The sequence below is a fragment of the Hyaena hyaena genome, unplaced genomic scaffold (genome assembly GCF_003009895.1).
Source record: "Hyaena hyaena isolate Hyena2069 unplaced genomic scaffold, ASM300989v1 scaffold_218, whole genome shotgun sequence".
In the NCBI taxonomy this organism is placed as follows: Eukaryota; Metazoa; Chordata; class Mammalia; order Carnivora; family Hyaenidae; genus Hyaena; species Hyaena hyaena.
The window spans coordinates 2,424,647-2,440,017 of record NW_024080851.1 but is presented as its reverse complement, the minus strand read 5'-3'; the positions used below and the strand labels follow the sequence as shown (position 1 = coordinate 2,440,017).

General features: G+C 56.4%; 1 protein-coding gene across 2 annotated transcripts; it reads left to right on the top strand.

Moving 5' to 3' along the window:
- Positions 1-3,038: 3,038 nt before the first annotated feature.
- DBNL (drebrin like) lies at positions 3,039-15,217 on the top strand. 2 transcript variants are annotated; one of them, XM_039242966.1, is made up of 13 exons: positions 3,039-3,190; positions 7,599-7,654; positions 8,851-8,963; positions 9,536-9,610; positions 10,757-10,903; positions 11,677-11,754; positions 12,026-12,180; positions 12,262-12,307; positions 12,522-12,615; positions 13,162-13,257; positions 13,364-13,479; positions 13,770-13,866; positions 14,222-15,217. In XM_039242966.1, exons 1-13 carry the CDS (start codon positions 3,108-3,110, stop codon positions 14,359-14,361), a joined length of 1,296 nt encoding a protein of 431 aa, XP_039098897.1. In that variant the 5' UTR covers positions 3,039-3,107; the 3' UTR covers positions 14,362-15,217. The 2 variants fall into 2 exon arrangements, with proteins under 2 accessions (XP_039098897.1, XP_039098896.1); XM_039242965.1 differs by having other exon boundaries at positions 12,259-12,307.
- The last annotated feature ends 154 nt before the right edge of the window (positions 15,218-15,371 follow it).

The window sequence follows — 15,371 nt, the reverse complement described above, 5'->3', positions numbered from 1 at the left end:
TCTGTTTCTGGTTTTGCTGGTGGGTTCATTTTGTCTTTTAGATTCCACATATAAACAAAAAAATATGGTATTTTGCCGGGAGCCACACCGGCCTCTCTGGATGGCAATCACAGCAAGGAAATGGCAGTGTTTGCACAGCTCCTGCCATGAGAAACAAAAACTGGTATCTCTTTCTGCTACTACTGGCTCATGTTGGAAATGAGGCTGCTGGTATTGACCAGGCCTCACAATATTCCATATCAGACCAATATTCTGAACACAGATACCTCATAAGGAAAAGCATGTTCCTGTCTTTGCAAGAGAGATTTTAGATGAAAGCTCTGTGGATGATTGTCCAAAGGCTCTTCCTATGGGCCTTGCAGATCCAAGACTTAGACAATAAAGGGGGTTAAGAACACAAGAGTTACAATTGAGCCTGGCCCTGAAACAAAGATAAGGGCAAAACAGTTACTACATATATCTTTGCTAATTGGTGAAGCATAGCAGTCCCTTCCTCAAGGCCTACATTCCACAAACACCCTCCCTTACACTGGCAGCTGGGATGAGGATAGATAAGAGTAGCTAAAACATAAACCCAGATGCAAAGACTGACACATTTAGGGCCCCCATGGTAGTTTCCACAAACAAACCAATTCAGAAACATCCATCCTCTTGAGAGCCAAACAGAATGACTCTTAGCTTATCTATATACAATTTAACTTATATGTTCTCCTGTTTTTCACTAAGAGCATCCTGTTAATTCCTTGGTTATAAATTCACTATGACTGGGATAATTCTGCTGAATATCAAAAACTTGTTATCGCAAAAGGCCTCCCAATGTAGAAATTCTTTTCTCTGACTTCATGTTGTTGCTGAAACTTTAAATAAAGACACCAAAACCAACAGAGCAGAGATGCCTGCCTGGTGATCAGAAAGAATCTTGGGGCTCTCTCACTCTCTCTCTCACCGACACCATCCATCCTTCAGGGACCCCTGGACCTGCTGGAGCCGGCCTCCAACAGTATCTGTCTTTCTCTGCCTGACTTCACTTAGCAGAATACCCTGTAGGTCCATCTATGCTGTCACAAATGGCAAGGTTTCATTCCTTTTTATGGCTGAGCAGTAGACAATTCCTTTTCTTACTGCTGTTAGTTCTTTTTTACACAGTGGGCTCCAGAAGGGGTCTGCTGGCAAGATCCTCTCTCCATCCTTGCAGGGTCCTCCGGGCCTGTTTCCTCCCTTATGCTGCATCCTCAGCCCATCATTAGGCTGGACTCCCACCTCGGAGCTGGGACACATCTTGTTCCCTCTGCCTGGAGCACTTCTTCCCAGACCTTCCACAGCAACGCTCCCCACCCCATATCCAGGCCTTTCAAGTGGAAATAGGCTCCCATACCCTAGAGCATAAAGCAGAACCCTAATGCTCCCACCTTCCCACACCAGGAAACACTAATTAATAGCCTTCTCTCAAAGGAGCCCAGGTCTTCCTGCTTTTCCGCTGTCAGTGTAGATGAACCTGGTTACCACACTAAGGTGATCTGTTTCCAGAACAAAGAGATCTGCCTCTTTTCAGGCTGGTGGGTTGTCTCCAAGTTGACTAAAATGTTGAAAAGTGCTCCCAGACCTCTTAAGGGTCCAAGGACCCTATGCGGGCCCAGCAGCTAGGTGAGTGAAGAAACTGGGGAGTAGGACATGTTTAAATAGAGAACATTCCTAGAGAAAGAAGAAAAAAAGATAAATTGGGGCCAAAAAGGAAGAAGGCAGAATAGTCAGACTGAGGGCTGAACTTCTCTGAACATGGAGGCCAAGGGCCTGGGATGGAGCAGAAAGCCGCCTAAGAGGTTCTGAGGGAAAAAATGAGGGCAGTGGAGAGGTTACTGAAGAAAAAAAAGACTTAGAAATTGGGAGAGCCTGGAGGCCTCCAGTTACTAGAGCTAACTTTTCTGATGCAAATACAATAGTTAATTCAAAGTGGAGAAATGGGGGCGGGTGGCGCCTGGGTGGCTTCTTGGTTAAGTGTCTGACTTTGGCTTAGGTCAGGATTGCGGGGTTCATGAGTTCAAGTCCCTGATCGGCCTCTGTGCCGACAGCTCAGAGCCTGGAGCCTGCTTCAGATTCTGTGTCTCCCTCTTTCTCTTTGCTCCTCCCCTTCTCACACTCTGTCTCTCTAAAATAAATAAAAACATTTTAAAAATTTTTTAAAAAGTGGAGAAATGGGGAGAGCTGCACCTTGCAGGAGAGAAGACCCAGGAAGGACTGGGTGGGTGAAAGTAGCTGCTTTGCCCATCAGAGAAATGCCAGAGCTTCTGCCTGTAAGAAAAGCAGCAATAGAATGTACAGAAATAAAAGCGGACATAACCAATGAACGTTTGTGTCCAAGTTCACGAGGCTTTATCTGCACAATCACACCTTAATTTCAGTAGCTTATTCGGCAGCAAATCCTGATCCGAACTACCACGAGGCTATTTAGTCTTTTGGTAGCCGGCTCGGGTGACGTTTCACAGAATGGCTGCGGAACGGGAGGGCGCTGGGAGGCTGCTCAGGACCCTGCGGGAGGGCTCCCCGAGCGCACGGGACACAACGCGGTGCTGCTGCCCCGAAACCCGAGAGGCTGCGTGCATCGGCGCAGGGCCGTGGGGCAGCCTGGAAGCCTGTCTGTGCAGGGAAGCCGGCGGGGTTCCCTCCGTACCCCGTCCTCTACCAATGAGAGGGCAAAATGCAGGCGAGGTGGAGGAGGTTCAGCAGCGAGTTTACTCGCGCACGCATCGATGCATACACGCTTCACCATTCACAGACCGGGTTCATGGGAAAAGTGAGCCCGATTCTTAAAACAAGGCACTGACTGCGACAAGAGAGGAGAGAAACGCACGGTCCTCTGTGAGCACAGCTATGGGAGCCAGGAAACTGAGCCTCAGCCACTCGGCCACGCAAAAGACACGCCCTACCTCCTATCAGCTCTCCGCACCTTCTCCCCTTGGCTTCCGCTTCCGGCCGGGGGCGGGGCTTCCTGCAGCCGGGGCGGGGCTTCCGGCCGCGAAGTCGCAGCTTCCAGGCCGCCGGGGTGGGCAGGGCCCGGAAGCGGCGGCGGCGGCGGCGGCGGCGGCGGCGCGGGGACAGTAGGGCTGGCCATGGCTGCGAACCTGAGCAGGAACGGGCCGGCGCTGCAGGACGCCTACGTGCGGGTGGTCACCGAGAAGTCCCCGACTGACTGGTGGGAGTCGGGCGGGAGCGAACCGGGCCGGGGGCGGGAGGCCAGGGGACGCGGGTGCGCCGGGGCACCCTCCTCACCTACACCTACGCCGCGCTCCGTGAGATGCCGTCCGTACTCTCGTCACCCGCCGTCCCGCCAGTCCCGCGGTGCGTGGGGGTCCCACGGCGCCCCCCTTCCCCCCCGCCGGCCTCCATGTTGGCTTCCGCGCCAGGCTGCGGCGGACGACCGTCCGCACACAAAGGGGATCTCCGCAGCCGTTGGTGGGAGCATCTCCCCAAGCGCCCACTGCAGGGACGGGCCCTGGGCGTCGGGAGCCCGCCTGAGAATAGGAGCCTTGCCAGGAAGTCAAGGGTTCGGGTCCCCCGGGCTCTGTGAGTGTGGATTTCAGACCCTCCCTTTCTCCGAGAATAATCCTTCCTGTGCTTGAGCCGCACGGACACGAACGAAACGACGCTGTCTGGAAGGAGACCCCATAATCCGTCCACCTCCCCGTGACAGCCTCCAGTGGGCCGTCACTGTCCAGTACCCATCATGTAGTTGCTGGGGCTTTACGGTACCGGGAGCCTGTGTCCGAGGGCTCCAGGGTAACCCTGGGCGGCAACTCCGGGGTGCTGCGCGATCATTCTCTATCCCTTTCCCCTTTGCCTGAATTGTTTTCGCTGACCAGTTTTGAGCACTTCCGGTACTATGGAAATATGCTGAGTATGACGAACTAAGGTGACCGGCCTTGGTAGCCTTGCCCCTGGCAAGGTCAGGGCCCCCTGGGGGCGACCGCGCTGCAGTGAAGGGCTAGTCTCCGCGCCCCTGTACTGCTTCCTCTTCTCTGCTCTCCCTGGTGCCTAACACAGAGCGCTTTCTTACTGTGTGGGCTGTTGTGACACGACGAACATTCTAACCTTTTCTCCAGCCCTCAGTCTTGTTGGGGAGAGCTTGGGAACATAAGCTGCCTGGGTCAGCAGAGGCTCTGGGGCAGAGTTGATGTGGGTGTCCCGCGCGGGGCTGGTGCACACTTTTGCAGGGGAGCCAAGCAGCTCCTCTGTTTGCAGCACATCTAATGAGTGAGAAAGGGTGTCTGGTAACCCGTGGGATTTCTCTGCTTTCGCTTCTTCATTATGCTTAGGAGGTTCACCCACAAATCAGGCACTTATTTTCCTAAGAGTTCCTAGACGTCAGCCCCCATTCCACTTCTCTCCTGTTTCCAGAGAGCCCTTAGCCCTTTGCTGTTACTCCAAACCCTACTGACAGTATTGGCGAGTGCCCCCTTTCACATCCGCATGAGCCCACCTGACTCTGGAACCTGGGAGCGTCTTTGTCCCTCTCCAGTCCTGCTCAGCTAGGGTCTTGCTATCTTGTGTGCTCCTGAGGATGTGCTGTAGTGCTTGCTGACTTACCTAAGGACTCCTGGCCGTCCCTCTGGCTTCCTTCCAGGTCCTCTTCATTCTCAGTTTCCACTGATTTGGGGATGATGTCCCACAGCCCAACTGGCAGTTCAGGCCTCCCATGTTCCCAGCTTTTCTTTGGGCTTCTTCTCAGAGCTGTCTGCCACCACCCTGCTCTGAAACGTCCCCTCCCCACCTCCTCTCTGTCCCTGATGAGGGTGCTGGGCCTCTTTCCCTCTTACCATGTGACCAGCTGGCCTCTGTTCCCATTGCCACAGCCATTAAGTATCTCAACAGGTATGTGTGGCAGGGCCCCACTCAGCTGAAAAAATTTCTAGATCATGGTATTTCTGTGTGTAAACTTGAGCAGCTTCCTGTTTCACGTGAAATAAAGCCCAGACCTCTCACCTTGGCCAGCAGGCCCTGTGCAGCCAGCTCCTGACCCCTCCAGCTGCCCCTCCCACTTACCACACTGAGGCCACACCTGTTTGCCACCACTGTGGTGTTTCTCTTCCTCAAAGAGAGCTGGTTCCTCCTGAGAGTCCTCACTCCTGCCGCTTCCCCATTCTAGAGCACCCTTCCTCATCATCCCTGAGGGTCTCCCCAGACTTCTCAGCTTGGAGAGTCCTTCCTTGACTCCGCCATCCCTGTATGCACTCACATTTTCCTGTCTCCTGGTTTGACTTTCTCCAGACACATGGTTTTCTTGTCACCTTTCTCTTCACCAGAAAGGGTGGGGCCGGTCCGTCCCCAGTGCAGGGCTGCTGTGTGCGTTCAATACTCGGGTGAGACTGGACTGGGAAGGGCACAGAGTGCCGTAGAGGGTATCAGCAAGAGGAGGTGGGTCACGAAAGGTTTCACATGGAGAGTGGGTGGCATTGGGCTGGGACCCGAAGCTGGGTGGGGTAGGGGGCAGGCATGTCAACTCCCAATCTCAGATCTTTTTCTTGCTTCCCTAGGTTATTCTCCTAGACAGAGTCATGTTCACCTCTTATACCCATGTCACTGACTGACAGCACATTCTTGTCAGTGTGTTTCTTTCTTGTCTCCCATTAGAAAGTGAATTCCGTGCTCAGGACCTTTTTGGATGTATCTGAAGCTTCGTGCCCATCACCACAAGCAGGAGGTTCTTGGTACATGTGTTTGGAAGGGATGATTTGAGCTGCAAGTCCTTGTGCTGTGCACAGGCCAGCATACCGCCTTTCTGTGGTGATTTGAAAGAAGGATGGAAGTCAGTTGAACATGGGAATGAGCCTCTGATCTGGGAACATTCAAAAAGGTGGCTTGGGCTGGAGCCCAGGTAGAGGGAGTCAAGTTGGAGGGCAGGCAGCAGTTGTGGAGCTTGGCTCTTACTACTGTTGGGTCCCTTCTTGAAAGAGCTGCGCTGAGAAGTCTCTGCTCCCTCTTTGCTTGTCCAGTGTTTCCATCTTCCACAGCCAGGGCTTGGTGGCTTCAAGACATCCAACCTTCTTCCAGGAAGAAGGCTGGCCGGGACTCGGCCACCAGAATCTGTATGTCCACCTCCTCCCCCAACCTTTCCACTTATCTGCATGTTCCTTTTAGTGTCTCTCTCCTAGGAGACGTGTCCCCTGCGCCAACCAGACCCTCTGGGCCTGGGTTTTCTTTCTTCCGACTTCCTCAGGCTGGGCAGCTCTGCCCATTGCCTTAGCAAGGCCCTGGGGAAGCTGAGTGGACGCCAGTTTGGTTCCTTTTAGACTCTTTACCCCAGAGTCCCTGTCTGGCCAGCCACAGAAGGGCTGTGCTCAGAGCAGGGGGAGATGGCACATGAGACCAGAGTTTGCCTTTGACTTGCTGTCTCCTGGGTCAGCATCCCTACCCCATGCTCCACCAGCCTGGAGGTGAGCTCCTTGCGGAGTTGGCGTTGATGGTTGGGCTGCGTGCAGACTGTGGAGAAGCCATCTGTTCCAGAATGTTCTCCTTGGGTAACCTTTGTTCTGGTCAAGGAACTTTCTATGCCCCACATGTCATAAAATCTGTATTTTCTCAACACCACTGGGGCTCAAGTTTTTGAGAACAGATCTTTCCCAAGGTTCTTAATGAATAATTATTCTTACAGGAAAATGCAGGGGTGGCCTAGAGTTTACCTGTGGAGAGTTAAGGCTCCTCCAAAAAGGGAATTTGCATGACTTCATGGTGAGTCATGGCCTGTGTGGTTTCTGGGTTTTTCATAAGAGTTTGAAGCCCAGAGAGACCTGCTCCACGAACTCTTCGGGCTTTCAGAAGGCGGAGCAGATACGCACAAGGATGTTGGGCGACGTTCCGAAATGCCTCATGTACTTCTCCTTGCGGGGCTCTGGGTTTGGGAATACGCAGGTATCTTTTCTCAGATTTAAAAACCTGGTAGACAAGTGAGTATTTCACACATGAATGTGTAGACAGTTACCATAAAACTTTCCAGCTTAGGGGCACCTCCTATGGCTTAGTTGGCAGAGCGTGTGACTCTTGATCTCTGGGTCATGAGTTCAGGCCCCACGTTGGGCATAGAGCTTCGTTGAAATCAAATCAAACAAGGGACCTGGGTGGCTCAGTCGGTTAAGTGTCCAACTCTTGGTTTCAGCTCAGGTCATGATTTCATGGTTCGTGGGTTCAAGCCCTATGTCGGGCTGTGTGCTGACAGTGCAGAACCTGCCTGGGATTCTCTCTTAATCTCAAAATTAATAAGTAAAACTTAAAAAAAAATCAAACAACCTTTCCAACACGGCGTTGGCGCCTGGCTGGCTTAGTGGAGCATGCGACTCTTGATCTCTGGATTGTGAGTTCAAGTCCCACGTTGGGCATAGAGCTTCTATAAAATCAAGTCAGACAAACTTTACAGTCTAGTTTCCCTCACAGTAGACATAGGCTTCCCTTTATAAGTTTGTCCCTCAGGGCAAGTCCCTGTGGGTGAGAGGTAAGAAGACGGGCCAGCGTGGGGCTTGTGTTACTGTCATGCTGAGCTCTGGTGGGTGTGGCCAGGGCAGATAGCGCCTGGCTCACTGGCTACAGAGCTCGCCTGTGTTTTGTTTCAGGGCTCTCTTCACCTATGAGGGGAACAGCAATGACATCCGCGTGGCCGGCACAGGAGGTGAGTATGACTAAGTAAGGGGGTGAGGAGGCCAGTGGGGGAGGGGGGCAGGGGGAGTGAGTGGTAGCCATCGGAGTCCGCCACCTTTCCATGGTTGCATCACTGTTGGGGAGTTGGACACAGTTTTGTTACCCAGCAAATGCTCACCAGTGCATTCTCTACTTGCCACACGAGTGATTCTGGAGCCTGTTCTAGAAAGCTCCTCCCTCGTAAGGGCTGCTGCTGGCCATGCTCTCCCGCTCACTGTGATACCTCAGGCAGTGGAGAAGTGCAGGGTTCAGCAGCCTGCATTTCCAGCACCACCCCCAGTGGTGCTCAAAGGGCTCTGCTGTGTGTACCCTGAGGAGGGGCCCAGGGCTGCCCCAGGTCTCTGTGGCCCTATAGCTAAAGTACCCGACCTGGCTCCTGGCCAGCTGATGAGGACCACAGCCTCAAGTGTCAGGAGAATGGCTGAGGACGCCTCACTCCTGTGCCCCCATCTCTCCCTTGCCTCACATGGAGGATCTAAGAACTGAGCCTGAGTGTGACTGTGGGACGTTCCCACCTCCTCAGGACCCTCTTGGTGGCCCTGGAGTCTGAGTAGACTCGTAGCTAGAGCAGGTGACTCCCAGCAGGCCTATTCCAGAGCCCTCGGTAGGTCCAGACAATGGCAAGGTCGTTGCAGACTCTCCGTTTGGAAGCCTGATGCCCAATTTGTAGCAGATATGATAGTTTTACTTACAGAATTAACTGGGGCTTGTATAGGAATGGTTTTTAGACTGGTGTAATGTAAAACATCACCTGAGGTCCTTAGGCCACCTGGGTGGCTCAGTCGGTTGAGTGTCCAGCTTCGGCTCAGGTCATGACATCATGGCTCGTGGGTTTGAGCCCTGCGTGAGCTCGCTGCTGTCAGTGCAGAGCCCTCCTAGGATCTTCTGTCCCCCCCTTTCCCTGCTGCTTCCCCGCTTCCGCTCTCTCTCAAAAATAAATCTTTAAAAAAAACAATCACCTGAGGTCCTTGTCACAAATGCAGATCTTGGGCCCCACCCAGCTCCTTTAAGTCAACTCAGTGGGGGCAGGCCCAGGAATCCGATTCTGACCCAGGTGACACTGAGAACCCCTGGTTTAGAGCCAGTGTGAGTTTCGTCTCCTGGTGGACAGTGCGCCAGGACAGGCAGCAGGTGTGAGGCCCCTCACCTCCTTGTGACCTGCTGCAGAGGGAGGCCTGGAGGAGATGGTGGAGGAGCTCAACAGCGGGAAGGTGATGTACGGCTTCTGCAGGGTGAAGGACCCCAACTCCGGCCTGCCCAAGTTTGTCCTCATCAACTGGGTATGTGGAACTGAGGGCTGTCAGTTTTCATCCAGGTGTGGCCCAGAAGAACTCCCTTTCCTTCTTGCCTCTGCCTTCTCTTCTGGAGCAGAGAAGGACTTGACTTCAGGGCAGCACAGAGGTGGTGAATGAACAGAACAGTGGATTAAGTCATTGTGGCCCAAAGGATAACGGGGGCCTGGCCAGCGCAGAATCCCCAGTCCCTCTCCCCCAAGCCCAGAATTATTCCTGCAAAATGGAGTACAAACAGTCATGGGATCCCTTGTCTCTGTCCCCTTCAGAGTAGTCATCCTGAGGGACCAGGGGCCCTGGAGAAGGCCCAGAACACAGGACCAGTGGGTGGGAGTAGAAAGTTCTCAGCTGACCCCTGCCCATGGAAGCTGGTAGTCATCCTGCATCAAGAACCTCCCTGACTTGGAGGTATGGGCCTTGCCTAGTCCTCTGCTTTAGAGTCCCAGCTTTGTCTTTTCTGGGACACAGGGATGCCACTGGGTCCCCAGGGAAGGCAGCTGCTTCAGGGGGCAGGGCGGGGGGAGGGATTGGTGAGTCATGCTGGGTGTGTTGTGTTGCAGACTGGAGAGGGTGTGAACGACGTGCGGAAGGGAGCATGTGCCAACCACGTCAGCACCATGGCCAGCTTTCTGAAGGTGAGGGCTGCTCCCTGAGGGCCTCACAGAGTTCGCCAGGCCCCCAGGCCCCTGGGTGTATGTGAGCAGGAATGGCAGCCAGAGTTGGAAGTGTGTCCTACGCCCTAGTACTCTGTCTGGACTTGAGTACTCTTGTACTGCTGCACTGTTGTTCAGCAGGTGCTCGGGAAGCCACACTGCGGCCAGAGCCACCAGCAGGCTGGCCTCAGTGGGGAGGAAGGATGAATGACTGTCCTTTTTGAGCACAGAGAAACACACTGGAGCTGGTCCTGGGGCAGGGCAGGGCTTGGGTTCTGCTAGTTTGTGACTGTTGCTGGGATCTGGAGGAGAACAGTGTGTGTGCCCAGGCACCTCCTTCAGTGCCAAAAGTGTTTGTTGTTTGCTTGTCGGGTAACTTTATGCATCTCTTTGGTTACCGGCAAAGAGACTCAGCATTTGGATTTCAGGTTCTGCCAGTGCTCCTCCAGATGTGCCTAGCTTTCTCTTCTAGGAGCTGAAAGAGGATCCCAAGCTTATTAGTGTATACTAACAGTGTGTGAGGTCATGGATTGCACTTCTCAAGGAGAAGTCAGCGTCTTGCTTTTTGTAGAAAATGAGTTTCCAGACTCTTTTTATTTTTTTATTTTTTATTTTTTTAAATATTTTTATTTATTTCTAGGAGAGAGAGAGACAGCATGAGCAGGGGAGGGTCAGAGAGAGAGGGAGATACAGACTCAGAAACAGGCTCCAGGCTCTGAGCTGGCAGTCAGCACAGAGCCCGACGCGGGGCTCGAACCCACGAACCGCGAGATCATGACCTAAGCGAAAGTCGGACGCTTAACCGACTAAGCCACCCAGGCGCCCCCAGACTCTTTTTAAAGTTTGCTTTTGTTCATGAGAAAAAAGCTGTTTAACGCCTGGGCAGAGAGCGTGCCCCACATGAAACAAGCTGTAGCCAGTGCCACAGAGGGCAAAGACCTCGTGCCCGCACTGGGACAGGTACAAGTTTGCCTCAGGGTGGTTTGTCAGCTGTGAGCAGAGTGTGCCTAGATTCCCAGCAGGGCCCCTGCCCTTGAGCCTTGGCGTCAGTTGTCTGTGCCGTGCGGACTGCAGTGTGCGTCCTGTCCTCTCCTGGAGCTGCACCTCCTGAGCGCTCTCCTGCTGTAGGGGGCCCATGTGACGATCAACGCGAGGGCCGAGGAGGACGTGGAGCCTGAATGCATCATGCAGAAGGTGGCCAGAGCCTCGGGTGCCAACTATGCCTTCCACAGGGAGAGCGGCCGTTTCCAGGACACGGGCCCCCAGGCCCCAGTGGTGAGTGCTGCCTGGGTGGGCAGTGGGGCGGGAGGCCTGCAATTGCCCTGTCCAGATTGGCTGCACCCACCCTGGATGGTTTATCCCTCATGGGGCTGGGCTTCTGCCTACCTGGCTTCCGGTCCCGGAGCCAGATCAAGGTGCAGGTGGTGTCCCCATGGCCGACAGCAGTGGGAGCTACCCCTAGTGGGGCAGGCGCTAGTGGCCATGAGGAGCAGCCCTCGACGCTGTCTGGTCCACCGGCTGTTTGGAACCTTCTTACTGGCTCTGTGCTCGGAGGCTCTCTGCAGGGGCAGTGCAGTCCTCCCCGAGGCCACAGCACCAGTGTGTCCTGCACAGCCCCGGATGGGGGCCACCGCAGAGGAACTTCAGGTGGTGGATGGGCAGACACACCTGCTGGCCTCTAGTCCTGGCGCCAGGTTGAGGGGCCCAGTCCCCTGATGCCCAGCTGGAGTCATTGGAGATTCCCGGGTGCTGTCCAGTGCAGTCAGCTACCTGTGGCTGGTGGACCAGCCTCCTAGAAATGGCCCCAGGCCAGACGCCGGCCTCAGAACCTGCTTGGCCTCCATCCACAGCGGCCTGGTGCAGCCAGAGACCCCCTCAGTGTTGCCGAGGGGTTGAAAGTTTCATTGCCTGGTGGTTTCCAGGGCCATCGGGCCAGCTTGGTTCTGGTCTTGAGAGGCCCTGGGCCAGTGCCCCTGCCAGGCGCCGTCCTAAGGGTTGTCGCTAGTGTCCTGCGGGTGGTCCCGTGGGGAATCCTCTGTCCTCTGCAGGGCTCCGTGTACCAGAAGACCAACGCCATGTCTGAGATCAAAAAGGTTGGCAAAGACAGCTTCTGGGCCAAAGCAGAGGTGAGTGCCCTTCGCAGAGATTGAGTGCTTCCTCTCTCTTCCTCGGTTTTTCTCACAGTGAGCCCCTAGGACATGTGTTCTGTTAGTGCCCGTTTACAGGCTGTCAGACTGAGGCTGACAGGGCTTGCGGGCAATTACCCTCACTCCTGCACTCAGGCCGCATACCCCCAAGGCGGCACTCGCAAGAACTCTAGGGTGGACTTGGGGAGAGGGAGCAGGTGTGCCTGCGGCATGGGTGCTGAGTGGGCTGTGGGCATGGCTCTCCCCGCAGAAGGAGGAGGAGAACCGCAGGCGGGAGGAGAAGCGGCGGGCGGAGGAGGAGCGGCAGCGGCTGGAGCAGGAGCGCCGAGAGCGGGAGCTACGTGAGGCCGCCCGCAGGGAGCAGCGCTATCAGGAGGAGCAGGGCAGTGAGGCTGCGCCCCAGAGGTGAGGGCCCAGAGGCTGGGTGGAGGGAGGGTCCCAAGCAGGCGACTGGGCTGCAGCTCCCCCCTGTGCCCCTCCCAGCAGGACGTGTGAGCAGCCAGAAGTTGTTTCGGGGAGCAGACAGGAGCAGGTGAGACTCGTCTGTCCAGTAACGCGGCGGTCCCTGGGAGGGTCCTGTGGCCATTTAGGCAGAGTGGAGCCGAGGGCGCACATGGGCACGTCTGAGGTGGTGGTGGAGATGAGCGTGAAGGGCAGAAGCAGGCGTCTAAGACGAGGCCAGGGAGCCCCTCTCATGGCTCCTGGGCCCCTGCTCACTGCCGGATGCTCTCCTCCCGCCCCCCCAGGAGCCTGGCAGTCAGCAGCCAGCACATCCACGGGACATTTTCAAGCAGAAGGAGAGGGCCCTGTCCACCACATCCATCTCCAGCCCCCAGCCAGGTAAGCCTTCCCTCTCTGGCCCTAGCCCTTCAGTGGGGGCCAGCCAAGGGGTCCTGGGGTCCCAGTGCAGGGTCCCCCGAGGTGGCAACAGATGTGTCAGAGTGTGACAGACACAGTGAGCAGGGAGAACCCGTGCTCTTGAGAGCAGTTTCTGAGAGGGGAGCCTGGGCCTCAGGTGTCTTTTCCCTGCCCTCAGCCTCGCCTCTCAGAGATCTAGAAGGGAAGGGCCATGTGTGGCTTCAGAGGGGAGACCCTCCGGCCTGACCCCATAAACTCGTGGTACAGCTTGCATGTTGGTTCATAGCTGGCCCCAGGAGCCTCTGTCCTCTGAGGGCGCTCTCTGGCCCCTGAGGACCCAGGACTGCGCCGTGTGTGTGCACATCTGTGCGCCCACACTGTGGTGTTTCTGCAACTGTTCTATGTCCCCATTCACTCTCTGTGATGGCCACTGTCCCAGGACAGGCCCACCAGTGCAGGGCCCGAAACAGTGGAGACTGTTCCTTCTTCCCCTTTGTCAGCTCTCGTGTGTTTGCCCTTGGTCTGCAGGCAAACTGCGGAGCCCCTTCCTGCAGAAGCAGTTCACCCAACCAGAGACCCAGCTCAGCAGGGAGCCCGTCCATGCCGCCTCAGGGCCCAGGCCAGGCAAGGCACTTGGCCACCCATGGGAGGCTGAGGGTTTGGGTGCGGCAGAGACACTGCGGGGTCCTCCCCTCCATGGGCTCAGAGTGAGCTGCACCCTCCCATGCAGATCTCCGTGAGGAGCTGGCGCCCAGCACACCGCCGTGTCTGGTGCAAGCGGAAGAGGAGGAGGCTGTGTACGAGGAGCCCCCAGAGCAGGAGACCCTCTATGAGGAGCCCCCGATGGTGGGTCCCCTGCAGTGGAGTGTGGTTGTGAGGAGGCCATGTTACCAGAAACACCCTCCTCAGCCATACCACTTGTGGGATGCCTGACTTTCTGATGGCGCGCCCCATGCGGGTTATCTTGTTTAATCTTGGAGCAGCCCCGGGCGAGAAGTTGTCTGGCACACTCTGCCATGTGGGAGGCCCCAAGTTGGGGAGCATCGCTGGGGTGGTGGGGCGATGGCAGCCCCTGCTTTCTGTGCGAGAACTGGTAACTAGGACCCCAGATTCCTCTTCTCTCCGTCCTTGGGCAGGTGCAGCAGCAAGATGCTGGCTCTGAGCATGTGGACCACTACCCAGGGCTGAGCGGGAAGGGGCTCTGTGCCCGGGCCCTGTACGACTACCAGGCAGGTAATGTGCTCAGACTGCAGGGCCCCACATCAGGATACAGGCCTTGGGGGCTTTCTTGGGGGGGACAGAAGGGTGAGGGGAGAATGGGGTGGATTCCCACACAGCCCGGGCCTTCACGTGCCCTCTGGGCAGCTGCCCGATGTCTGGTTGTGTGAATCCCGGCTGCCAGCGCCCCACTGAAGCCTGAAGGTGTGACCAGAGGGGTGGGTGCATGGTGGATGCTGGGTCCCGAGTGAGCCTGGGTGGAGGCCCTGGGGGGGCGGGGGGTGGGGGAGGAGCTGTTGTGTGGTGTTGGAACAGGTGGGGGGCTGGGGCCCAGGCACCCCAGCTCCAGCACCGGCTCACCCTTCTGCAGCCGACGACACTGAGATCTCCTTTGACCCTGAGAATCTCATCACGGGCATCGAGGTGATCGATGAGGGCTGGTGGCGTGGCTACGGGCCTGACGGCCACTTTGGCATGTTTCCTGCCAACTACGTGGAGCTCATTGAGTGAGGACCCCCCCACCGCTGGCCGCTGCGAGGCCATCCTCCCCTTCCCCACCCAGGCGTGCTTTCCTTCTGGCCGGGGGACATGGCGTGCGTGGCGTGAGAGCCACTTGGCAGTCCTCCAGGAATGGGACCCCCAAAGAAGATGAGCCCTTGGGCCTTCGCAGACGCCTCAGTGCAGCTGATTCCCAAACCTGCTTCCAGCAGCTCCCGCGCCGCCCCCCCCCACCTCCACCCCACCAGCCTGGCCTTTGAACCCCACAGAGGACACTGAGCCAAGCCCTACCCATGGCCAGTCCCTCAGTGGCCTCTGCCTGAGGAGTGCACTAGCAAGATGGGTGGTCTGAGCAGAGGTATTTGCCTTTATCTCCTCTTCCTCTTGGCTCTGAAGAGTGGTGGTTATAGCTGTTAGTGACCCTTGGGAACAGTGAACTTAGAGTTCATGACCAAAGTCCCAGGGGCCGTGACAGTTTGGGCAGGTCAGATCTTCCTTCTGGAACCTGCCCTGTGCCTCAGTTCTGTCCCTCTGCCGGGGCTGAGCATGCCCCGCTCTGAGAGTATGAGGGAAGGATGGGACTGTCTGCAAACACAGGTCCCTCTGTGTGCCACACCCCCTCACACTGGCCTCGGCCTGTGCCTGCTGTCCAGCCCCGGCTGTCCTGGCCTGTCGCTTTCAGATGAAAATTGCCCCGCACAGGCCCCAGTTCTGACCTGCCCTGCTGTGGCCCGAATGCCCCCGTGTGGAAACAGATCCCCTCCTGGGTGTCTGGGGGTGCGTGTGCAGGTGTGTGTGTGCACATGCACCCTCAGACCTTGGGCAGACAGCCACCTGGGAGAGGCATAAACATGAAGCTGTGACCACAGTCAGCCTCTTGGATTTCAGTTCTCTGGGAGGAGCCGAAGGGCTGCCCTCCCTGCTCTCGGGACCCTGTGCCTGCAGGGAGCTGAGCCTGTGTGCACATGTGCATGGAGTGAGGTGCCCGGCACCCCCCTAATGCCGCAGATTATGGTTCCTTG

Bases quoted from the DNA above. Each gene is read 5' to 3' on its own strand.
- DBNL (XM_039242965.1), top strand. From the start codon at position 3,108: ATGGCTGCGAACCTGAGCAGGAACGGGCCGGCGCTGCAGGACGCCTAC. The intron at 12,616-13,161 runs GTAAGCCTTCCC...CTTGGTCTGCAG, and splicing joins CATCTCCAGCCCCCAGCCAG to GCAAACTGCGGAGCCCCTTC. The intron at 13,258-13,363 runs GCAAGGCACTTG...CCTCCCATGCAG, and splicing joins CGCCTCAGGGCCCAGGCCAG to ATCTCCGTGAGGAGCTGGCG.